General features: G+C 36.0%; 1 protein-coding gene across 11 annotated transcripts in view; it reads right to left on the bottom strand.

The window, feature by feature from the left end:
* Positions 1-26,843, bottom strand: part of TRDN (triadin) — a 377,672-nt gene that overhangs the window by 279,316 nt on the left and 71,513 nt on the right. For all 11 annotated transcript variants that reach the window (XM_059941303.1, XM_059941308.1, XM_059941304.1 and 8 more), the window contains exons 3-4: positions 11,765-11,929; positions 10,673-10,705 (exon numbers count right to left, since the gene is read on the bottom strand). In XM_059941303.1, the coding sequence (XP_059797286.1) occupies positions 10,673-10,705; positions 11,765-11,929 (198 nt within the window). The remainder of the gene's footprint in view (positions 1-10,672; positions 10,706-11,764; positions 11,930-26,843) is intronic.

Below are 26,843 nucleotides of genomic sequence, written 5' to 3'. Positions count from 1 at the left end.
AGAAGTGGTTGCAGGGATGGGTTTTTCTTCCAAAAACAGCTGATAGGGAAGCAATTTACATAAAGTTCTGGTCTATGGTTGTCAAAAGTCTCTTAAAGGTTGCATTTCAACTAAAAGAGGATCCAAATTAAGGTTCTCCCTACCCTCACCTCCCTTCGCTAACACCCTTTCAAGGAGTGTTTTCTTCCTGCTCCTAAGAGAAAAAAAATTTGGATTTTTAAAATATTCTGAAGTTTTCGTGCACAGTTGGAATTTGGGTCAAATGTGTCCAGACCAGCCAGCATTTTCTATAGACATCAACAAAAGCAGGCACTGGGGATTCTGTGCTTTGGGTACAAACTACGGTACAAGGATCCTGGCAGGAAACACGTGTTGAGATTCCTCTGCTCTTTCAGAATTTTCGGGGCTGGGGCTTTTGTACCTCGAAAGTTCCCCCAGGGTCCTGCTCAATTTCACAGTCTCAAGAATATAGTCCCAACTTTTTATTTTCCTGATTCTGCACTTCAGCTTTATATAAACTAAGACAGCCCAACTGCTCTGGGCAGATCCACTCAGATCTCTTATAAGTGGGAGTTGTGGATTAAATCACACACCTACACACAGGCGCGCGCGCATGCGCACACACAGACAAATCTCTACAGCTCACAATGAAATATAATGACTTAACATAGACGTTGTTTTGCACTGGATACAAGGGACAAAGAAGGTCAAAGTAGTCATTATTTACCTCCAAATGTATGTGCTTTGCCAATAGGTTAGAGAGTCCAACCTGAGAACACGATAAGTCTCAGCAACAGATTCTAGTTGGAATGATAAGCCATTTTGGTAACAGTAAACCTCAAAGATTGTTTTGTGGCTTAGAAAGCACAGAGGTCAAAGTATCTCAATCCAAGTGTGAGACTGTCCAAGGTCCTTAAAGGTACAATTGTCAATTTGAATTTTGATAACTGGAGAAGGGAAAAATAAATGGAGAAAGAGTGACAGTTAGCTCAATGTGTCAGGAAGCAATGAAAAGGATCCCTTTGTTTTCCTGAGTTATTGGTAACCTTACCTAATGTATCAGTTCTCCACTAGTGTTTACTCTGTCCATTATGATATGAGAGGCACTCAAGAGAAGGGGCAAGTTACTTCCATAGAAGATGGGAAGTGTATTCTGACTTCTTTCACTAGTCCTGATTTTCCCCTATCCCCTTTCTCACTATCTGTAGGGAAGTATGTGTGAATATGAGAAGTGGAGAAAAGAGTAGAAGTCTCCTTTTAGATTTTTATTGTTATTCATCTCCCATTCTAACACCAATACTTCATCATGCTAGGCTTTATTTTATTTTATTATTTTTTTAAACATCTTTATTGGAGTATAATTGCTTTACGTTGTTGTGTTAGTTTCTGCTGTATAACAAAGTGAATCAGCTATACGTATACTTATATCCCCATATCCTCTCCCTCTTGCGTCTCCCTCCCACCCTCCCTACCCCACCCCTCTAGGTGGTCACAAAGCACCGAGCTGATCTCCCTGTGCTATGCGCTGCTTCCCACTAGCTATCTATTTTACATTTGGTAGTGTATACATGTCAGTGCCACTCTCTCACTTCGTCCCAGCTCCCCCTTCCCCCTCCCCGTGTCCTCAAGTCCATTCTCTACATCTGCGTCTTTATTCCTGTCCTGCCCCTAGGTCCTTCAGAACCTTTTTTTTTTTTTTTAGATTCCATATATATATATGTGTTAGCATACGGTATTTATTTTTCTCTTTCTGACTTACTTCACTCTGTATGACAGACTCTAGGTCCATCCACCTCACTACAAATAACTCAATTTAATGCATTTTTTAAATTAAAGGAACTCAAAGAATTTAAACTCTGGTTTTCATCCTTTATAACTCAACGGTGATAACCAAAAAATATACCCTCCTAAATCAGGCAGTTTTCCTAAAGTCCAATGCCAAATAAACAATTGGGCTAGAGTCCAATGTCTCTGAGAGGTATTAGTCTCAGCACCAGACTTGTGAAGTGCTGGGAAACAAGAGAAGCAGATATAATAATGTATTATTTTGCTGAGAAAAAATTAAAAATTAGTATTATTTAGAGTATTCATTATTTCTGGATTGCAATGGTCATTAAATGATTATTTGAATAATTGTCGTACAAAAGATGGCATAGATCAATAGTATTCTAGTGTAATTAAAAACGCATTTCGTTAGGAAAATCTAGACATACATAAGCTATTCAAAGATCTATACAAAAATACTGTCATCGCTGGCATGTATTAAAATGCAGCTTAGTGTTTACGATAACTAATGCTTGAGTCAATCTGCTTCATTCAAATCTAATTCTCATACCTACTAGTTGTGTGAACTTCACGTCCTCATTTGTAAAATGAGGTTAATAATAATACCTACCACATAGATTTACATGAGGATTAAAATAAGTTAAAATGTAAAGGATTTAGAGCAGCACCTGATATCTAATAAGCATCATGTAAAATATTGGCTATTATTATTATTACTTGTCTCCCTCACTAAATTCTAAATTTGATGAGGGCAAAAACTATGTCTATTTTGTTCCACAGTAAATTTTCAATAATAATTGGCATATACTAACCACTCGATAAATATATACTGAGTTAAAAAATAAATGTTTAAGCAAGATTATAAGCTATCAACTCTTGCACAATATAGAAAGTTGTGGTGGATAGTATCTCACCTGTTCTTTAAGACACGACGTACAAATGATTTAAACACTAAAATGAGTGTGGTTGAAAATTTGGGACAGTAAAATGTTGCATTTCTCAACCTTTTTACTTTCTATTAGAAATGCTGGAGAAAGTTGCAGAATTTTACTATTTGTGGAAATTTAAAAATGTATGTGAAAGGTATTGTAAACTGCAACACTTGTACAAAAGGTAGTAGGGTTTTTTTTTGTTTTTTTTGTTTGTTTAAAGGAACTTTATTCATAACTGCTAAAACTTGGAAGTAACCGAGGTGTCCTTCAGTAGGTGAATGAAGAAATACACTGTGGTACCTCCAGACAATGGAATATTACTCAGCACTAAAAAGAAATACACTATCAAGCCATGAAAAGACATGGAGGAAACTTAAAAGCATGTTACCAATGCATTTTTAAAGCATTTCTTTCCACAGTGATCAATATGGGTGCCAATAAGTTAGGGTTTTTAAATATTGTTTTTCTGGGAACACTGCAAAGCTAAATAATAATAAAATTTAAAACACTGCACATTTTTAATACTTTGCCTTAACTTATCCACAGATGTTTATATAAAATATGTCAACTATAAATTGACATATATAATTGACAATTATGCCTATAATAAAATATTGACAGTCAAATATCATGTTCATTTCAACAGAAAAATATTGGGACAGGATTTAAAAGTGGGATATGCTATTCCACCTAACTTGAAAGGGTTCAAAATTTCTATTTCTTTTGTTCTACATGTTAGGTAGTAAAAAAAAAAAAAAGAAAAGAAAAGAAAAACAGAAAAATTACCAGTGATTCTCAACTCCGTGCATCAGATTCAAATGATGTCTTAACTGGACTTACTTTTTTCCACAAGAGACCAAAATCTCGTGATTTTGAAAAACGGAACGTACAGAGTTGAAAAGAATCTGGAATACATATAAACCTAACAGCTTCTCATTCACAGGCTTCTCAATTACACACCCAATCTTATTTCCAGATAGGAATGCAACAACCTTGAGATTATTCTTGCTCCAACAGGAGCTACTTAAAATGGTTGGGCCTGAGTCGAGCTGTCTCAGCCTTTTTTTTTTTTTTTAATTTATTTTATTTTTGGCTGCGCTGGGTCTTTGTTGCTGCACATGTGGGCTTTCTCTAGTTGCGGAGAGCGGGGGGCTACTCTTTGTTGTGGTGCGCGTGCTTCTCATCGTGGCGGCTTCTCTTATTGCGGAGCATGGGCTCTAGGCATGCCAGGCTTCAGTAGTTGTGGCACGCGGGCTCAATAGTTGTGGCACACAGGCTTAGTTGCTCCGTGGCATGTGGGATCTTCCCGGACGAGGGCTCCAACTCACGTCCCCTACGTTAGCAGGCGGATTCTTAACCACTGTGCCACCAGGGAAGTCCTGTCTCAGCCTTTTTATTCTCCATGATGTTGGCACCAAAATTTAATCCCTTGCTTTCATCGGCTTGCTCCTTCAGGCTCCAGTGTTACCAGTATTATTTCCATCACTCTGGTTCCAGTTTGCTTGCCTTGATAGAAATGAGCTCTTTTGGACCCAGGGTTCACTACAGCTGCAACTCCTTAGAGAAGTAAGTCTCTGGATCATTCATCAGATCTCTCCTCAGCCTTTTTCATTCTGATCCCATCACCAAGCCCCACTGTCTGCTCTCTCTGCGTTTTGCCCCTTGTCCTCACAGGTCTGATTAATATTGGGAAAGACAACCAGAAGATAAAGCGGTGAGTTCCTTGAGCAGCCTGAGGGCAATATGCAGCAGTGCAGTTATGGAGCTGAGTTTTAATCTAGACTTATTTAGAGGAGTAGTCCAAAGATTAATGTATTTACTTAACAGTGTTACTAGGGCCAACCTGGTAACCAGTATTCTGAGGCTACGAATTTTAACAAGTTTAGTCACCTTTCCATTCTCCCTCTTTTTTTCACTCGCAGTATTTTTCAGACACTTAAAGTTCTGCCTGGGGTAAGGCACCGAAGCTGCCAGCAAAGATGGATGTAATGAAATCTCTGGCACAGAAACATGTCCATCTATCTTACTCCCAGTGACGTGATACAACCTTCTGAATGGCCTAATCCTAAAGTCTTGAATATTTATGATGCTCAGATTCCCTGGTTCTTCCTTACTCACCCTGACTGCAAAGAGCTAAAGTGGATTTCAATAAAGTGAGAACAATACACAATGAAAGAACTGAGTTTAAATTTACTGGGCTCTTTTCAACCCCAGGAGCTTTAGGGAAATCTTAAAACGCGATTATAAGGAGAATGTAATTTGTTTTGCTCTAAGTAAAGAAGAGCTTCTTCCTCTGCCATTGGCATGCATCAGGAACAATTTCACAGACTATCAGCCTTCATATTTGGGTCCTGTTCAAACTTCAAGATGGTTCCTTAGTTCAAAGAGCAAGTAGTTGGAAAGCAAGTAAATTCAACATAATGTACAGGGGATTTTGGCTCTTTCCACAAAGGCAAGTATATTAAGTATATATCTCATAAGGCCACCATATATATATTAAGTATATATCTCATAAGGCCACCATGTCCCTAAAATTGAAGATCAATATTTCCTTCCCCAAAAAATGTGTATGTATGGGTCCGAAGGACTAAAAGTATTCTTTCTTAACTTTAAAGCTAGATGTCAGAAAGTGACATTATAAAATGTAATTTCTTGTTAAGAGACTATTATTGTCTCCTAAAATTGCATATTTCAAAGAACATAAATGCTGTAATGATTATTCTTATATACAGACTTATTATAGACTAAGGTTTAAGTAAGAATAAACTGTAAAAAGAGATAAGTATATCTATTACTCTGCACTTAGAAATGTTAGTACAAAAAATTAAAAAGCTCTATCCCCAGTAAAAATTATACTTTTATGAATGTTTACATAATCTGAAAAGTCCGCATCACATGAATGTTAATATAGAAATATGAAAGAAAAATCATATTAGGTTTGTGAGAAACCAGTATCTTTTTTTTGAAAAAGAAATAGAAAAATGCTAAGCTGCCTATGCTGAATAGACATCTATTTTTAACTTCGTTTTAAAATATACTGTTTATTTAGCTCTTCTGCCCATTTTTTAATTTGGTTGCTTGTTTTTTGTTGTTTCTGCTTTGTTTTGTTTGTTTATTTTATTTTTTATATTCCAATAGATACAGAGAACAAACTGGTGATTGCTGGGGGGGGGGGGGGGGGGGTGGAGAGGGCCAGATGAAATAGATGAAAGGGATTAAGAAGTATAAACTTCCAGCCATAAAACAAAAAAATCACAGGAATGCAATGTACACATAGGGAATATAGTCCATAATTTTGTAGCAACTTTGTATAGTGATGGATAGTAATTGGTTTTACTGCAGTGAACATTTCATAATGCATAAAAATACTGAATCACTATTTTGTACACCTGAAACTAATATAATATTGTATGTTAATTATAACTCAATAAAAATTGTATAATGTAATAATTTAGGATAAAATGATATTGCTTTATGCTTCAATTGTAGTTCTTGCTTTAGGTATATTTCATCTAAACTTTGGTGCTGCCGCTCACTTAACTTATGGAAAATGTTTGCCATGTTAACTAATGGGCAAAGCCAGCCTTTGTTTTCAAATTTCTCACGTAAATCAAACTTACTCTTTTTCAAAAAAATATAATTTTGCTTTTCAGTTCAAAAAAATTTTTAGTGTGTATTTTGAGGAAATTATTATGAAAGTAATAAATTTTGCAACATATTTGGAAGATATGTTATTAAAAGTAGATGAAAATATTTAAATTATTTGGATTTAATGTAATACGTTTATTTTACAATAAGTTAGAAAACAAGACAAACCAATATTCCACTGCACATTATTTTACTTGAACTAATGTCAGGTACCATATAAGTAAAATTTTTAGTTGTTTATGGAGCTAGGAGTATTTTTAAAAGTTTGATATTCCTGAAATATGCATGTTAGGGGGATACCACATTTTGATGTTTTACTTTGGGAATAATTTTTAAAGTTGCAAATATAAAAGAAATAACTCCAATAATTTTGTTAGATATCATGATAAAATTTTATAATTTATAGGCAAAGTAGAATATATATTAAATCTATACATTTACATATATATATTTATTGAGCAGCCAGCTAGCATATAATGGGGTTTTTTTGTTAGTAAGAGGTAGAAAATACATATAATAAAAAACATATAATGAATAAATGGTACATAATATATTATGTATATATATACATACACACATCTATATATATCTATATATATATATATAGATATATACACATGCACAGAGTGAATTGGTTCTGCAAATAGTATATAATTTAATTTTTTGTCAATAGGAGGTACAAAATATTAAACATTTTATATTAAATGAAATATGATAAGGTTTGACATCAGTTAGATTAAATATTTCATAATATAATTAATTACATAAGGTAGGTTTTAAATTTCTTTTTGAACAATACAGAATTAGTCTGAAATTAATCACAGAAATATGACATCCATGGGTTTATTCAATGCATCTTTAACAGTCTGGTTGCCTTAGAAATATCCCAGTTATATTTAAAAGAATTAGTGTCACTAACCTACACTGTTGATTGTTTCAAAGTAGTTTCAAACCAGTGACACTTCCTAGGAACAAATATTGAGAATAACTGAAAAGAACTGCTTACATTTAAATTTTTAAAAGCCATTTTTAGCTTTCAGTATTTCCTATGGATGTTCTTTCTGTTTTGCTCTCAAGGGAGTGTCCCTCAAGAGCAATGCACTCTTTCACATTATTCAGCTAAATAAAAGGCAAAATCATTAAATGAAACTTGCCATTGTTCCCATCTCCCCACTCTACCTTATCTCTGACTTCAGAACATCCCATCATGACACAGAACACCTGAGTATCAGCACCATGCCTCTCCTTTAGCAGACATATGCAAGATAGGACCGGAAGGCCTATTGGTCTCTTTGGTTGGCATTCTAGCAATTTGAAGATGTGTGAAAGACACTTCTTTATCTCATAACATAGAAGAATTACTATGATAACCTTGGATATGTTCTCAGGCAGATCAATTGTAGGAAAGCATACAAATGTAATTTGATTCCTTTGATGCTATCCCCACTCGTTTATCCCTTGGAAAATGTGGTGTTAACATGTCCCTGATATGTACCCTGGTGTGAAGAATGCTACTCAACAGGCTGACTCTAGGTAAACAAAGCACACCCACCCTACATAGCACAGAATTGTTCCAGAATATATAATTTACAATGGTATTGGTTTTCATAGTTATGTTTTAAATAATTATACAATAAAAATGTAATATTTTACAATGATTCAGTGCCTTTAGCCTGCATCATGGAGTATTTGAAATAGAATTTAATATTTAAAAATTTTGACAAGTTGAAAAGTAAGTATGCATGAAGAATGTAAAGACACTAGGTACTACACTTAATACCCTAAAGCTATATTTATATATAACAACATAAGCCACAGAAGAGCAGATTCAAAAATTTCATCCATATTAATAATCTGTTTAATAATCAACCCAGCAACCCTGAGATTATTTGACTGTACTGTTATTCCATATCAAATTAGAACTGTAAACTCCACCCATAAATAACAAGGTAGCTAAATTTTTATTTTGGTAAAAATAGCAAGAACTGAACAAATGAAACCAACATTTTAAGCACATTTAAATAAAATGCTTCATATAGACACAGGACAGTCGAATAAACAATGTCACAGCCTGATAACTAGGTAATATAAAATGGCTAAATATTATTGAATTTGTCTGAATGGGAAAGAGTACTAATGAAGAGACTAATAAAGACTCATTTAGACAGGTGAAAATCAAATATTTTAAGAGGATATAATTCTAGATTATCAAAAAAACCTAAAAAACTTCTTAAACCACTACTTTAAAATATAGAATTTATAAAATAATTCATCATAAGATAGAGATAAGCTCATGGAATCTCTTCCCTAATAATAACATTAAAAATATGCTTTTAAAAGCAGAATATGTATTAGAAATGCTTTGTAAAATATCACATACTGATTTAAAACTCATTGTTTCTATGACTCTACAAAAGAAAAGGTTTTAAATAAAAAATAATTGTAATAAATATATTTCTTTTATAACTAATGCTTATTACAGCCTTTGTACCCAAGGTAGGATGTATAAGATGTTGCTTTAAATGTCCATTTTCTCATGTAACTCTGTAAATAATAATATTAAGAAAATATATTCAGGTGACTTTAGTCAATTCTCCTTTTAGACATTAGTGTACATGGTTTTAAATATATATATCCCTTAGACTGCTTTAACTAATGATCATTACTGACATTTTTTAAAAGTATCTTAAACAGCTATTTAATAGTTTTTCTGTTGATTTGATAAAGCAATACAATAATTTAAAAATAATAATTAAACAGTTTTGCGTGCATTTGCAACTTATGCTAATCATTTCATAAAACTTAATTTTAAAATAATCCCACCAGGAAATTCAAATAAAGAGCAATGAACAGATTCTATATTAAATACTAGATATTGATTTATGGAGAATATGATCTTATATGATATTCTTGTAGAATTTAATTTATAAATAAGAAAATATTTGTTTTTCACTCTTCTATACCCAAATGGAATAAATATATATACAAGCTGTAAGTTCCAGACCACGACTGGTAACTCATTAGCTTAAACTTTGACTATGTTCTGGGCAGTATCCATTGGAGATCAGCTATAAAAAGACTCTGCTTTTTACCTCAAGAAGTTTATAAACTAATCTAGATTCTCTATACCTGGATTTGATGACTTAAGAATGTCTTGAGTTCTTGGGTTCTCATCATGGATTTGTGAGTAGGGCAACCCATCCTTTCTGCTCTCAATAGCTTCATAAACACTTTCATTTCTGAATGGCAGTTCCACACTTGAGTTTCACTACTTCACCTTTTACTGGGCAAGTTACAGATTCAAATTTTCCAAATTAACACACACTAAGTAGATTTTGTCCCAAGAAGTGAGGTTATCATCATCTGTCAGGCAAGGCCGAAGCTCCAAATTTGGATCCTACTGTTTGCATTCACAGTAGGTCTAGGGAGATAGCAACAGAGGCCAGCAAGTTCTCCTCTGTAATAAATATTCCCAAGAGCTAATGCCCAACATGTGCAGCAATAACTAACTGTATTAAGTCTGGCTTTTATGTTTCTATCTCATACCAAATATACCTCAGGATGGTATCCATTGCTCCCTATTATTCCTTCTAGACATAATTCTTACCCCTTCCTGTAAAAATCTCTGAGGCTTTTGCCCCACAGTTATAACCCCTTTTTCCCAGTCGTATTGCTCCCGTCTTTTGGATTTATGATCATTCCATTCACTGACTGACGACATTGCTTATTCCTTCAAGGAATCCCTGTAAACCACAGCCAAGCTCACCCAGATGACTCTGCTGCTTTGGGATGACACATAATACATACTGACTGCATATGCCTGTGCCTTCAAGATTATTATCCTCCACACTATCTCAGCTACCCCGTCCAATAGATATCACCTAAAATTGAAAAATAATACTGACAATAACATAAGAAAAAGAATTAAAATTTAAAATCGATATATCTGGCCACAGTGAGAATAATAAAGATCACGGGCATCCTCATCTTCTGGGCCATTTAGAAAACTATAGAATTCACCCCTCATTCCTGCAATTCAAATTCACATTGATCAGTGTGTAGATCGATTTGCACATCTACTGAAGAAGGCATTAATTAAATAATCAACTTAAAAATGATGGGATTAGCTTCATTGGAAAGAATCGAGTATTTCTTCTCCTAACTATAAATCTTAATCTAACCATTAAACAAAAACTCTACATTAAAAATAAATTGTCTATAACAAAGTAAAATCTATTTAAGTTATGGTGAAAATCAATATTACCATAAAAGAAAAATACTTTTTTTCAAAGGTCAACACAACTAACCTTTTTTTTTCAAGGGAGGCTCCTCTACTTCTCCTAAACCAAGGCAAAAACAGTAAATTAGAAAAACTTTCAGCAGAGCATAATATTGCCTCTCTATTTTCCCATTTTCTTTCATTCATTTTTAAAAAACCATCTATTAGTTTTGATAATAGTAGTCCATATCTTACTTTGCCTTCCAAATTCCAATTTTTAAGTATACACTTTGCCTATGTACATTTATTTGAGATCGTTTCACTTTTATGAGTTCAATAAAATTGTGGCAGTGATCCAAATTATACATTACAGTTCGTATATCATGTTCATTTCAGTCCTCTATTGTTCATCTCGACCTCTCACAGGAGCCAAAAAATACAAATTCAGACAAAGTCATAGAAAGGACTAAAATAATAAGAGCTTTCCTGGTAGTCAAGGCTGAATATGTAATTTCTGATGAGTAAGGCTGATCTTAAAAATGCCATCTAAAAAAGCAGAATCACAATGCTTTGTTCTTTTCACATCCGGTCAATAGCAGTTTACATGTGGTTTAAGTTTGTTATTTCCTTTTGATCATCAATACATTCTAGAGAGTAAATAGGTTAGTTGCATAATGGTTGTGGCATTTAGAATGTGTCCCTGCATTCTACACCTCCATTTGATTCAATTAAATAACTTTCATTGTGATATTAGTAGGATTGCTTTCTCTATTTGACTGTAAATATGAATTATATGTATAACATATTTATACATATATTTAGTTTTCAAACTTGGGAAATAGCAGCCATTTTTTGTTCCCAAAGAAGCATATAAATGTGAGTTTCTATTGTGGTTCGGTAGGATTGTATAATAAGTCCCTCTCTACTATATTGCTACTCTAATGTAGCATTTAATTTTGACATCTTTGCCATAATGGCAGATAAGCTATAAGATGAAAGCCATATAGAGACCAACTTACTGAGTTTGGCAGCCTGTTGATAGGCTATTTGCACTCTGAAGTGTATTCATTTTGGTTTAGCCTGACCCAAGTGCTCATTTGTGCTTAAACTTAAGCAAACTATTGTAATGCGTATCAATCATCGGTCCTAGCAGTTAGATATATCTCTATTCTCTTTGTACCTTTATCAGTGTCCTTGTCTCCATCATCATTATCTTCTTCATCACCCTCAGACGAGATGATGTCAGACAACAAAGAAAAGAAGCCATAGACCCAGTCCGTGGTTTCCTCCACAGCGTCATGTACAAGTCTTAGAGGATCTGAGCCCATCTTGGAAATAGAGCTTGCTAAAAGTAATTAAAAACAAAGAGAAGTTTTGTAATTATTCCCAAAGAAACTAAGAAAAGCTGCTTTTCCTGATTTCTTCTTTTAACACATTTGAGTTACTTCTAGTAACTTCAATGGATAGAATTAGGAAAAACTGAAGTCTGTAAATCTTACCTTTCTTATATCCTAGGAGATATAAACTGTTTGTGAAATAAAAGATTAAATAATAAAAATGCAAGCAAGAAAAAAGACATATTAGGGATTTCCAACATGTTGTTATTCTCATTCAAGTTACATGAAAGTTGCTCTGAAGGGTTAAGGGTAGCCTTTAAGATCTGATTGAAGAGGTGATATATCTAGAAATATGGTCTAAGTTGCACCTGATTTTTCATCAATCTGTAATTAAATTTTTAGATTTATGTTTTCCTTAATTTTAAAAACTAAGCTTTTCAGGGATTCTTCTCCCTTTGACATCTTAAGGGACTAGAATTATATCAACATATTATACTTTCTAAGGGTTAAGTATGCCAAAATTAGGTTTTTACTCTGACTGAGATAGGAAGTCATTGGAAGGTCTGAGCAGAGGAAAAAGTGATTTGATTTATGTAACTTCATTCGCCACGTTGAGGATTGAAAGAATGCCTGGTTGGAAACAGGGAGATCAGTAAGGAGCCAAATGAAATAATACATAGTCCAAGGGAAAGAAGATGGTGATTTCTATATGGGTGGTACCAGTTTGTGTGGTGAGGTGTGATCAGATTCTGAGTGTATCTAAAAGATAGAATTAATGTATAGACTGACAGTGTGGCTGTTGGATGTGAGAGAAACAGAGGGGTATGGAATAACTTCAAGGTTTTTGGTTTGAGAAACTGGAAGGATGAAAATACCATTTACTGAAATGGGGAGGACTGGAGAGAAACAGGGTTTGTTGCCCAGAATATTTAAGTAGCTGAGTTTTAAACTTGTTAAACTTGAGTTGTCTATTAGACTTCTATGTGGAGATGTAGACATCTGTATAGCTCAATATGTTCTACAAAAATGAAGTTCTAGCTGAAGACGGAAACTTGGAAATTCAATAAAGAATAGGAAGCATTCAAAGCTATGACACTGAATGTGATCACTAAGGGAGTGGACCTAGGAACACTCCAACATTTACAAGACAGTGAGATAAGTCAGAGAGATGAGGAAGAACCAGCAATGGATTCTGAGGAGAGAAGAGAGACAGACAGAGACAAAGAGACACAGAGGGATATTAACTGAGAGGCAGAAAAAAAAAGAGTATAATGTACTAGATATCAAGTCAAGAAATTGTTTCTGTGAGGATAAAGTGAGCAGTTGGCAAATGTTGCTGATAGGTCAAGAAAGATGAAGACTGAGAATAGAGCTTTAGATTTAATGATGAGGATGTCACTGGTGACCTTCAAAGGGCAATTTCAGTGAAATACATTCAAGACTAAATGGGAAGAATTTAGAGGTAGTAAGTATATTTTACTGTAAAGTAAATGACAGAGATTGGGCAATAGTTGAAGGACTAGAATCATAGTGGGGTTTCCATTGCTTATGTTGTTCAAGTGGGAAGAATGTTCCATTTTTATGCTGATGGGTAAGATGCCATAGAGAGGGACAAATAATATTAGAGATGAGATTTCTGGGGAAATTTTTAATTTCGGAGGATTCACAACCCATCACAAGGATGCCAAGTTACAACTGGTCTCAGGGAAACCTACCTCCATGATTCAGTGACAACATAACTTTACTCTTTGGAACTTATTTCACTGCATTCTGGAGAGTGTCATGTGAGCAAGATATGGTAGTCTGAAAGGTGAGATTAAACCTTAGAGAAAGGAAATGAAGTGGAATTTTATAATTGCATTTGAGGATTTTAAAAGAATTATATGTAAGGAACTGGACTGTACTGGTACCATTAAAGGCATTTTTAGCACTAGTATATTTTATATCTAATGGAAGAATATTGCAAATGGGATTTTTATGATCTGAATAGATTGAGACCATTTCCCCATTCCTCTTCTTTCTAAGTGTTCACTGAGAAACTTAACAATAAAATCCAACAAAATAGATATCAGTTTAATTATCCTTATGCTTAAATGCACTATATATACACTTTGCAGACATGTATATTGCCTGGTTCTAAAATAGTCAAACCAGGTTATTTTCATGAAAAAAATATTTTGCTATCTTGAGACCAGCTTCTGATTTTCAGTCACATGGAAAACAACTTTAAAAACATATATACATATGGATATAGATATATCTTTAAAAAGATAGTAGTCCTCAAGTTAATTCTTATTCCTTCTCTCAGACATCACATCCAAATTATAACAGTGGGGATAATATTATACAATGCAACTAAACTAAACCTTTCATAGATGTTTTCTTTTTTAATCGTACTTTTCTACCTTTCACGTTTCCATGAGTTAAATTACATACATTAAAACGAGGATCATCATAAAAATGGTAGTAGCTAACACTTTTAGGGTGTATATTACCTGCCAGGTACCATCCTAAGAACTTTATGTATACTAACTCACTTTTTCCTTTCAAAACCCCAATGAGGTAGACATCTCTATTTTAAATATAAGAAAACTGAGACAGAGGGAATTTAAATAAAATACCTAAGGCTGCATTGCTAGTAAGTAATGGAGCCAGATTTTGCACCATCCAGAGTATGACTCAACTACTATGCAATCTGCAATCAAAAAACAAACAAACAAGGCTTCCCTGGTGGCGCAGTGGTTGAGAATCTGCCTGCCAATGCAGGGGACACGGGTTCGAGCCCTGGTCTGGGAAGATCCCACATGCTGCGGAGCAACTGGGTCCGTGAGCCACAACTACTGAGCCTGCGCGTCTGGAGCCTGTGCCCCGCAACAAGAGAGGCCACGACAGTGAAAGGCCCGCGCACCGCGATGAAGAGTGGCCCCCGCTTGACACAAGTAGAGAAAGCCCTCGCACAGAAACGAAGATCCAACACAGCCAAAAATAAATAAATTAATTAAAAACAAACAAAAAAACACTAAAACTTAAAACAAACAAACAAACAAAACCATGAATTCACAATTGGTTCTGTAGTAAGATGTTGGATGAGAGATTCTGGGAGGGCTTTTCTTGCTGTTAAAAGGGGGAATAAGGACTTTGCTGCATGAGAATATAAAGCCTGGAACTGCTATAGCATCTTATAACCATGAGGACTGACTCACCGAGGAAGGCAAAGGCTAAAAATGAAAGAACTTGAGTCAAGTGCAGCTCTCCTACCTAGTGCTGAACCGCGCCATATTGAAGCCAGAGACAAAAGGAAAAATCAGTAACAATACTTTTGTCTTTATTTAAAACTTTGATATTTTGTTCATCCCAGATTGTTGCATTAGTTTTTAAATGTTAGGGATTGTATTAAAATATCATGTATCTTAACTACTGAGTTTTTTGGAGCCTCTTAAATTTGGCACTCAGGGTGAGTGCTTTATTCACCTCACTGAGTCTTAGTGCTCACCCCACCTAAATGCTGTGTGATGTTGAGAAGATTAACTTTCGCCATGTCTGTAAATTTCTTTGACATCCCTGCTTTTCCAAAGTCACTATTCTAAACTAAGACTTCAACCCCTTATGCCTGTTATCTCTATATTCAGCCTTCTCAGACCTCAATTTATAATATGCCCAGTTCTGGCAAACAGTATTATACACTGTGATACAAAACCAAAGTACTCTGTGCTTCAGTTTGCTGGACTGTAAAACAACAGTAAGAGTAACAATACTTACAAGGTTGTCATCAGTATTAATGAGATAATACATTCAAGTCACATAGTACAGTGTCTGGTAATTAATAAACGTCAATGTGGAGAAACATGCAAGATTGGCTTTGAATCTTTTTTTTTTTTTATGTATGTATGTATTTATTTATTTATGGCTGCATTGGGTCTTCGTTGTTGTGCGTGGCCTTTCCCTAGTTGTGATGAGCGGGGGCCACTGTTCATTGTGGTGCACGGGCCTCTCACTGCAGTGGCCTCTCTTGTTGCAGAGCACGAGCTCTAGGTGCACGGGCTTCAGCAGTTGGGGCACGTGGGCTCTAGAGCACAGGCTCAGTAGATGTGGCACACGGGCTTAGTTGCTCCACGGCATGTGGGATCCTCCCAGACCAGGGATCGAACCCGTGTCCCCTGCATTGACAGGCGGATTCTCAACCACTGTGCCAGCAGGGAAGCCCCACTTTGAATCTTGAATGACCCAGAGGCTCTTTCCAGTTTGCTAGCTGGGGCCGGAGGCTACCCCACCCCTCAGCAGCAGGCTCTGTGTATGATCTCACCTTTTCTCAAGGTCTCCAAATGCTGCACAACTGTCATTTCCAGTATCCCCTTGGGTGTTTGGGACCTTAGTTCTTTTTTTTTTTTTTTTTTTTTTTAAAACCCTGTGCATTTTTTTTTTTTTTTAAGTGTTGCACTTTATTTTTTTTTAAATTTTTACACTTTATTTATTTATTTTTGGCTGTGTTGGGTCTTCGTTTCTGTGCGAGGGCTTTCTCTAGTTGCGGCAAGTGGGGGCCACTCTTCATTGCGGTGTGCGGGCCTCTCACTGTCGCGGCCTCTCTTGTTGCGGAGCACAGGCTCCAAACGCGCAGGCTCAGTACTTGTGGCTCACGGGCCCAGCTGCTCTGCGACATGTGGGATCTTCCCAGACCAGGGCTCGAACCTGTGTTCTCTGCATTGGCAGGCAGATTTTCAACCACTGCGCCACCAGGGAAGCCCGGGACCTTAGTTCTTACTGCATGGTATCCATTCCCAAAGGAGTTACCTCCCAACTATAAGGCTGCCCTCTTGCATTCCTTAACAAAGGAAAGAGCAACTCAGAGGTGAAACTCTAGACTGCCCCATATGTATCTATCTGAGCCACTCCACAGGACAGCCAGAGAATAGGGGTCCCAGGCATCTTCTGACCCTTCTGCCCACGAGCCTCTGCCAAATGGTACTTATTGAGCTTCACTCAACCTCATTGTACATAAATTTCTTGGTGTAAAGCACCTAAAGCAGAGTAAAGGATATGGTAAATGTTAGGTAATTATTAATTCAGTCTTCAGAATCATTTAATTCAAACTTATGGTAGTGCTCTATCAATGTAGGCTGCGATAAATATTACCCTTAGTCACTGCGTCCTCACAGGCAACATTGGCAGGGTCTGTGAAATCCAAACACTGCTTTCATAAGGCCTCATGAAACAACTAGTGCTTGCCCCTTACCTCGCAGAAAATATTCACATCTAAATATTTGGATCTAAACTGAGCTAAGGATTTTTTTTAAGTGTCATAAATGCTACCTAAGTTAGAAAAAATTCGACTTGTATATATGTTGATGTGTGTATCTTACACGGTGGTACTCAATATGGAGTTGACTAAAAATATAAAACTCTTCTTTCAAGACAATTATTTTGCATCTATTGTATGCAATATCCTATCTTAAGTGTAATATAATTAACATAATGCTGCCATTTTTGGGCTTGCTATCTAGATGTTTCTAATTTTGATATGTGAGGGATGCTGTTTCAGAATGTATAGTAGTGATTTTCCAGACCTAAATTACTATTTTAAGTGACTAGCTTCTCCTTCCTGTTGCACGTAAGTGTTTGAATACTTTGGTTTCTGTTAGTGAAATTCTGATCAAGTTAAGAAAAATATTAGCAAATTATGCATCATTTAATATGCTCTGAGTTACATGACAATTCTTGCTTGAAGTACTGTGATATTACTTAGTCTTTGTTCAGGGTAAACAGAACTCCTTAGAACTTTACCAGTGCTAAACAGAGCTACAGATATGTTTTCCCATCCCCATGCCATCCACAGTGAGGGGAGGAAGGGATATGCAGGTAAGAAAAATGAGACAAAAGACAAAAAAAATCAAATGATTTGAAAACAATGGTTGGCTCCACTATGTCTGTCTCCATTATGTTAGTAAGTTTCTTGTATGCAGCAATGTAGCTGAGAGAATACAAATTCTTATTAAACAGTTTAGACTTGAGATTTGGCATCATTCATAACAGTCAACTATTTCCTAAGGATATAAGGTTGAAATACTGATTTAATTTAGTTTATTTTTAACGAGGACACATTTAAAACAAAAAGCACTCACGGTGAATTTAATAGCCCTCTGAATCTTTGTGCCCCGGAGTCTCAAGCATTGATAATGCTAGGCACAGATATTTAAGAAATAACAAACAAAAATATGTACTTTTACATCTACTATAAAGGTCAATGCCTTCATCAAAGTGACGTTTACTCAAGACATTGTACTGTAAAGTGTTTTAGGTCCAGTCTGAAGTCACTTCCAATTTCTCATAGGTTAGACCAATTGCCTTGAACATACTTGTCTGAACTCAGTGATGTCAGAACTGTCATCTTTAATTGTTATCATCCCAGTGGAGAGCCTTTCAATCTCTTAGAGTCTCTTCTATGCCTTTTTTTCTCCCACAAGAGAAAGCTTTATTGTTTTCATACTCTCTATTTCATTTCAAATTGAAGGTAATGCCAGTACAAGAGAAATAGGAAGTAACACATCCAAGGAAGTCAAGAATTCAAGAAATGTTTGATGCAGCAACATTATTCCTCCATATTTGACCTCTAAGCTGTATTTACATCCTTCCAATTGAAGTTCGTAAAAGGCACACTAATTGGAATTACAAAATCTTCCCATTATTTTCTCTTGAAAAATTCAGAAGATAGCTGTATGTTTGTAAGATTGCTTCAGTTCCAGAGACAACATCTGCTATTTTGGTATCTGATAAGCCACTTTCGTTGTAACCAGAATAGTGAAAAATTGTGGCCCTAAAACAGCTTTTCTAAAAAACTTTTCCACCCGAGAAATATTTTGAGAGGCTCATTTTTTAATAGCCTCTCTTTAAAACCACTTACAGTAGCCCTTTAAAATAATTTACAGTAAAGAGTTAATAGGAGTGGACCTGGCTAACTGATAGAGATTTGGGAGAAGCAAAGGTAAAAATAATAATGAAATGGAGTGGAGGCCAATGAAAATTAAATTCAACTGCTGTAGTACATGCTTTCCATTAAATAACTTTATATGCAGTGTGTAATGTTATTTCAAGGATTTTCGCATGGACAAAAATATGAAATTTAATCTATGCTGCAAAATTTCTTTGAAATTGAATATATAGGTTAAAATGATTTTTATATTTATTTAATTTACATTGTGTGATTTAGCAAGAAATATAAATATTAGGTCAGTTCATTTCAGACCAGATAATTCAGTCATGAGTAATTTGTGAGATACTTCTATAGGGCATCTTTCAGATGCTTCTGTAGAGAAAACAGTATGATGAAATCTCAGTTTGCTATGTTTAAATGCCTTCTTTTACAAATGAGTGAGTACCAGGATATTGCCATACTCAGTAACAGATGTTATATTTTAAAAGTATAAAAACTTTAAAAAACTTGTATGTAATCACCTGCCCTGAATTACATAAATGATTTAACTTCAAAATCAAGTGTCTCTGCATAGATTTTCCTTCCACTAGATTTTTAACATAGACCATATACAGAGGTTGAAATTCCCTGTAACCTTTTATCCTTACCCTCAGTGAACACTCCTCAGAATATGGCAAAATAAAAAGCTGGATTCATAAAATTCCCATGGTACCTCTAATATTCATCACACTATGAAAGATTTTTACTTATGTCTGTGGTGTTGGGGCCTGAAGACAAAAGAAGAGGCACTCAGGAAGAAAACATGGGCAAAAAGTAGAGGAAGCAGTGGAATCTGGAGCCTGTGAGGGCTGAGAGAACACACTGGAAACTGCATCAGTCCTACGACCTCCAAACTTCCCTCTTCAAAGAGGAGAATCTGTCACCCTTCTCATGGAGCTAAATATGTACCTAGGCCAGGAGTGAAGAAGCCAAAGGAAGCTCTGGCAGGTGCTGGGGTCGCTGCAGGAGCAGCTGCTGTCCCATGTCAACAAGGTGAGTTAAGGGATCAGTGACACCAGGCGTGTGCAACTGCACCTGGTCCCCTGCAATGACCTCCCTGGTCCTGCTTGCCTCTGCCTCTCAAATCTCTCACACAATGATCCTTCTGGCTCACACAAACCCACAACTATGCAGGGGAGGGAATTCTAGAAAACATGGTTTTATCCTAGCCAAAATGACACAATACAAATCCACCACACCTAGCTTCAATAGTTATCATTTTACCAGTTTTTTATATTTCTTCTCTCCCACATTTATCTTTTCTTTTTTCTAGTTTAGTAAATATTTTAAAGCAAATCCTAGATACTTAAATTCTTAATCCCAGATCCATAAATACTTCAACATGCATGTCTGTTCCATAATTTGATAGTTTCTTGTTTGAGGCACAAAAAAATGTCCAAAGTAAGTTTTGTATCTTTTGCCAAGTATGGAATCAGCCACTTCTTGAAGGAATCACAGCTCCTTTTATTGGGAAATGGTATTTTGAGACTAAAATTTGGTCATCAGGTGTGCTCATTGAGTTGGATTTGGCCAAGAAATATGAAATGTCAAAGTCATGTGTTTACACTGATATTTCCAAATAAAATCTGGAATTTTCACACACCATTTTTGCTATTAAACTCACATTTCTTCTCTTCTGTTGAAAATCTGATTTCTTAATGATATCAACTTAATTAATTACTTCATTTTTTTCTACAGTATACCAATAACAATTTTGAATAAAATGACAGCAATACTACTAATAACAATAAAAGCAGTGAATGCAGTTTTAGCTCTCTTTTCATGCCTTTTCCTCCTTGAACTATATCATACTAAGGACAGAGACTCAGAATTGTATGTTTTAAAGTTATTTAAAGTAATTATTTTCTCTGGTTATGCAAATAACGTGATATAGATTTAGCTTCATTTGCTTCAGTGCGTTTTCAAATTTTAGTGATTATTTAAAAATTTTAAAATTATAAAATGACATTTACAAGTTCCCTAAGTCAAAACCATTTAAGAGCACATATTAAGAAAAGTTTTGGGTTTCCCTGGTGGCGCTGTGGTTAAGAATCCGCCTGCCAATGCAGGAGACACGGGTTCGAGCCCTAGTCCAGGAAGATCCCACATGCCGTGGAGCAGCTAAGCCCGTGCGCCACAACTACTGAGCCTGCACTCCAGAGCCGGCGAGCCACAACTCCTGAAGCCCACACACCTAGAGCCTGTGCTCTGCAACAAGAGAAGCCACTGCAACGAGAAGCTCGCGCACGGCAATGAAGAGTAGCCCCCGCTCGCCGCAACTAGAGAAAGCCCACGTGCAGCAACGAAGTCCCAACGCAGCCAAAAATAAATAAATAAAATAAATATATGAAAAAAAAGGGCAATATAAAATTAAAAAAAAGAAAGAAAAGTTTTGTTGCCATCCTAATCCCTTGCTATACTGTCCTCTTCTTTTGACAGCTACCTAATTTTGTTAATTTTGGCTTATACTTTCATTATTTCATATATTTATTTCATATACATATTTATATTTAAAGGAAGACATCTAAAATTTTAAATAGGGGAATAATAAAATGAGATTTGCCATTTACAGTAATCTGGCCACAGAATGAGAAAGGAGGCAGAGGCAAGATTAGAGGCAAAGAGAAAATATATGGCTAGTGTAACAGTTTTGGGGAAACCAAGGCAAGAGTTCTAGAGACAAGGTACAGAGTATAGAACAGAATCAACAGATGTTTGGAAAGTAGAATGAGTTCTTTTTGATCACTGAACGTTCATGGGTAGTGGGGAAAGAGGAAAGTATGTGAGGAGTCCTACTTTTCTGACTTAAGAAACTGGAAATTGGATTGGTAATCTAGGAGGCCGACCTGGAAAGAAATATTGGGTTGGCCAAAAAGTTCGTTTGGGTTTTCATACAAGTGGAAAAACCCGAACGAACTTTTTGGCCAACCCAATATAACCAGCTCAGTTAGGAATTTTGAGTTTGATGTTCCAACTGAATGTCTTAACGCAGTTAGGAAAATGGAGAGAGATTAGGGTTAAAGATGTGGACTGGGAAGTCATTATGTGTGAAAGTCAGTTATAAGCAAAGTTCTAGGCGAGTAGGTCAATTAAGGGGAAAATAAAAATGCTGATGAGCTGATTTTTTTTCAAAATAAAATAGCTTACTGACTCCCATGGTGGGAAAAATGCATTTTCCTAAAACTTACCTTGCATGCTTTAACTGTTTCGAACTGTGTCACTGTTTTTAGCCTCTAAATCTAACTATCTGGCCATTTTAGAGAAGGGTTGATCCTGTTATTAGATTGAGAGGCATATATTAAAGATAAACAGGCTAAATATGATGGCAGCTTACTCATCACTTGTATGGGCAACACAAAGTCATCGCAGCTAAAGCAATGGAACAAGGTGATATTGTCTAACAGGGGCAAGAAGCTCATGGTGTCAAAGAAGAGTTATAAAAGTCATAAGAGGACAGGATTTTAATAAGCAAGTGCCAGTCAACAGTTCTAGTGCTGAAAAGTTTAACCAAGACGAAGATGTTAAGTATGCAATTTGTTCTTTTGTTCATTTGTTCAAGTTTTTTCATTAAGAAGTCAAGTGTGTATTTGAGACACTTCAGCAGAGTGACAGAATAGTGTCAGATTGTCTCTTAGATGGGCTTGGCTAGAGGGATAGAAACAAAAAGGTTTGTAGCTAAATAGAGATATAGGGAGGTGAGGGAAATTTGCTGTTTTTTCCAAGTTAGAAAACACATAAACATGTAGAAAGGAAGGAGGGAATAGAGGGGAGATTGTGAAGATACAGGAAGGAGTCACATTGAAAGCATACCTTCACGAGGCCCTTTCCTCTCATACAGACCCAGACACACATATTTCTTTAACAGTGATAAGCCCTTTTATAAAACAAGATCTTCCTGAAGCAATAACCTGTACTTCTCTGTTAAATTAACTAAACAAGGAGGCCATTAGACTGAGGTGACTCTAATACCTTAGCAGCCTTTGACAGCAAACAAAACCTAAGCCTTGGGCTTCCCTGGTGGCGCAGTGGTTGAGAATCTGCCTGCTAATGCAGGGGACACGGGTTCGAGCCCTGGTCTGGGAAGATCCCACATGCCACGGAGCAACTAGGCCCGTGAGCCACAACTACTGAGCCTGCGCGCCTGGAGCCTGTGCTCCGCAACGAGAGAGGCCACGATGGTGAGAGGCCCGCACACCGCGATGAAGAGTGGCCTCCACTTGCCACAATTAGAGAAAGCCCTCGCACAGAAACGAAGACCCAACACAGCCAAAAATAAAATAAATAAATAAATTAATTAAAAAAACAAAACAAAACACCTAAGCCTTTAAGCTCCTCAAGGTTAAGAAATCAAACCTATGGACAACAAGTCACAAAGAGCCAGCTAGCCTTTCCCAAATAAGGCAAACACTTAAGCTGTAGCCAATCACATGATTTCCTTGCTTTGCTTCCGCCTCTCCTCTGTAAAAGTTTTTCCTGAACTCCTGTCAGCAGAGTGCTCCTAACCATTTTGGGTTTGGTGCTGCCCAATACAAATCAATTTTTGCTTATATTCTTAAAATTTTGAATATGCCTCCGTTTATCTTTTAACATCCCAGATAAACATAGATGCCCAAAACATTGTCATTTTCTCTTTCTCTCCCTTTCTCTCTCCATCTCTCTTATCATCTTCTTCCCCTCTCTCTCCTACCTCTGATCTCTGGATACTGCCCATATTAGATTGCAATGATCATGCTTCTCCATCCATTAGTGAGAATCATGCAAAAAATAAAATAAAATGAAGGGTGAACACAAAGCTCTTGAAATGCATCAGATTCTAAAAGATAAAACCCGTTTGAATTACAATTTTGAAAAAAATAAAATACTTGCAGATGTTAGATATTTAGATGAATTTAAAGCAAAAGAAAACTAGGATCCTGATTTAAAAGCAGTTTTGGTGAGCTAATTGTTTTATTGACTGCACAAGGAAATGACTGTCACTTTTCTAATTTACATTTGAATAGTCATAGTGTAGCTCCAATCCTTGCCATTCAACATCTGAGGCATGAGCATTTTCCTTCTGACTTTTAACATTTTCTCAATTGAAATTTTCCCATACTCATCTTTACTATTAACTAACTTCAGTATTTTAGAAATGTGCACTTGTGTGGAACCCTAATGAAATTAAACACAAGCATCTTTAGTTTTAATTGTGTGATTATTTCAATATTTAACAGTTTCAAAATATGTTTCTAAGTTGTCCTTTGCTGTTCCTCAACTGCTAGTTTTTGAGGCAATAAGAAGCATTAATGCAAATAAATGTACATTTCACCTCTCTTTCTCAATACGACCCCAATCAACCAATTTTTTGCTGGCAAAATTGTGTTGCAGGTGTTTAAGCCTTGAATATTTCCAGCTAGCTGGAGCTAGACCCATGTCAAAGAAAGGGCATTTTACATTCTGAAACAAAAATCACAAACAACTTTTGGCTTCTTTTATTCATGTCAAGCATCTATATAAAAATTGAAGAGTCTTACTATAATTTTATTAATAATCATGGTATGGATGTTATTATATTAATTGAACAATTAACTTTCCTTCCTCCTCTTAAAGATGTATATCTTAAGTATAAATACAATCCTAATGTTACATGTATTAACAAGGAATGAGAAAGCAAGTTTTCTGTAGATTTATAGATTCCTATAGATTTGTTTCCAAGCTAATAGAATTAATTTCCTGGTAGCACAAGAACAGTCAAAACATCATAGTACTCCAGTTAGATGACTTACTTGGATCATTATGTTATAAATTTAGCAGACCAGTGAAAAAGAAAGATACTAGATTTGGGATTTATACAGCAGTTAGCATATCCTGACTACGTATTGAATAAACATGTATTTCATCAAGTCAAGGTTTGGTTTTGGAAACTCTTGACTATATTATATATTCTCTTTAGCTATTCTATTGCTCAGTGTTAGCCAAAAAAATAAATTTAAAAAAATAAATTTATTTATTTTTGGCTGTGTTGGGTCTTCGTTGCTGCGCGCGTGCTTTCTCTAGTTGCGGAGAGCAGGGGCTAATCTTCATTGTGGTGCGAGGGCTTCTCATTGCAGTGGTTTCTCTTGTTGCACAGCATGGGCTCCAGGTGCAGGCTTCAGTAGTTGTGGCACGCGGGCTCAGCAGTTGTGGCGCACAGGCTTAGTTGCTCCGCGGCATGGGGGAGCTTCCTGGACCAGGGATCGAACCCTTGTGCCCTGCGTTGGCAGGCGGAATCTTAACCACTGTGCCACCAGGGAAGTCCCCAAAGAAATAATTTTAAAGTTTTTTTAACCACATTAAAGTGGAGCATGTAGGGCCATGAATTATGTTCTTACTATATCATATAAAAATAATAAACCATTTCAGAATGGCTAGAACATTCCCTCAATGTGAAAATAAAATAGAATACTTTAATCATTGGATTACTATTGTGTAATTGGTAGAATCTATGTATATTCAAATGATATTTAAAACTGGAAATCATGTAGTCAATTCATCTTTTTGAAATATGCCTATTCATCTTTCCGAAACATTGAATAATCTTAAAGTCATGAAGAATAAATTAAAATAATACTAACTACAATTTATCTAACAATTACTATGTGCCATTCAAAATTCCAAATGTTTTGTATATATTAACTCATTCAATGCTCACAGAAGCATATGAAGCAGATACTATTATTGCCTACAGAGAATGAAACTGAGGCACAGGGAAGTCATGTTCCCAAGGTTACACAGCTACTAATTGGAGTCAGGACTTCAACCCAGTGCTTTAGCCCCCAGAGCCTGCATTCAACTACTTCACTCGGGTCTTGAAGTCCATGTGTTCTTTTATTATTACTGTTGTGTAGTTTTGCTTGTTTGCTTGCTATATATGCTTAGCAAATAACTCCTGTTAAGCTCATACAAATTTTACTAAACAATGTGTGCCAGGCAATAAGCAGGTTAACAGGAATATTAAGATAAATGAGACAATCCTTACCTTTGAGATGCTTAAGGTTCAATCAGAGAAATAGAGGTTTAAAAAGTGAATCTTGGGGCTTCCCTGGTGGCGCAGTGGTTGAGAATCTGCCTGCTAATATAGGGGACACGGGTTCGAGCCTTGGTCTGGGAAGATCCCACATGCCACGGAGCAGCTAGGCCCGTGAGCCACAACTACTGAGCCTGCGTGTCTGGAGCCTGTGCTCCACAACAAGAGAGGCCGCGATAGTGAGAGGCCCGCGCACCGCGATGAAGAGTGGCCCCCGCTTGCCGCAACTGGAGAAAGCCCTCGCAAAGAAAACGAAGACCCAACACAGCCAAAAATAAATAAATAAAAATAAATAATTAAAAAAAAAAAAAGAATGGGAGAGTTCTTTCTTCAAAAAAAAAAAAAAAGTGAATCTTAACACTATCAAAATCATCATAAACTATAAAGAATGACTGCTTATTACTTAGCATTCAGAGTGTAAAAAACACTACCACCTTTTCCTTTATTTATTTACTTATTTATTCATTCTTTCATCTCAACATTCATTCAAATGTTTATTGAGCTCACAGTGCTAAACACTTCTAAGCACTAGAAAAATCAAGCAAATAAAATAGACAGTCATTTTCCTTGCAAACCTAACAGATCAGTAGAGAAGAAAGATATTAAATAAGTAACCACACACAATCAAATGTATGTAACTTGTAATAAGTGCTGTGAGTAAAGAGTAAATGATATAATGGGGAATTAGGATAGAGTGACTTGATTTATACTGAAAGTTCAGGAAAGGTTTCTCTAAGGAAGTGAATCCAAGCACAGCACTAAAAGATGTTTAATAGCTGGACCATCAAAAAGTGGGGTATTATGGTATGATTTATAATTGTATCCATCTAGATACATCTATAAATATAAAGTCTCATTTGCTAAGGTTCAAATGAGCGGTATAGAGCATTGGTATCAAACTTGGATTTCTTGA

The sequence above is a fragment of the Balaenoptera ricei genome, chromosome 12, assembly GCF_028023285.1.
Source record: "Balaenoptera ricei isolate mBalRic1 chromosome 12, mBalRic1.hap2, whole genome shotgun sequence".
Classification (NCBI taxonomy): Eukaryota; Metazoa; Chordata; class Mammalia; order Artiodactyla; family Balaenopteridae; genus Balaenoptera; species Balaenoptera ricei.
Note: the sequence above shows the minus strand (reverse complement) of the source record. Positions and strands in the feature narration are given on the sequence as shown.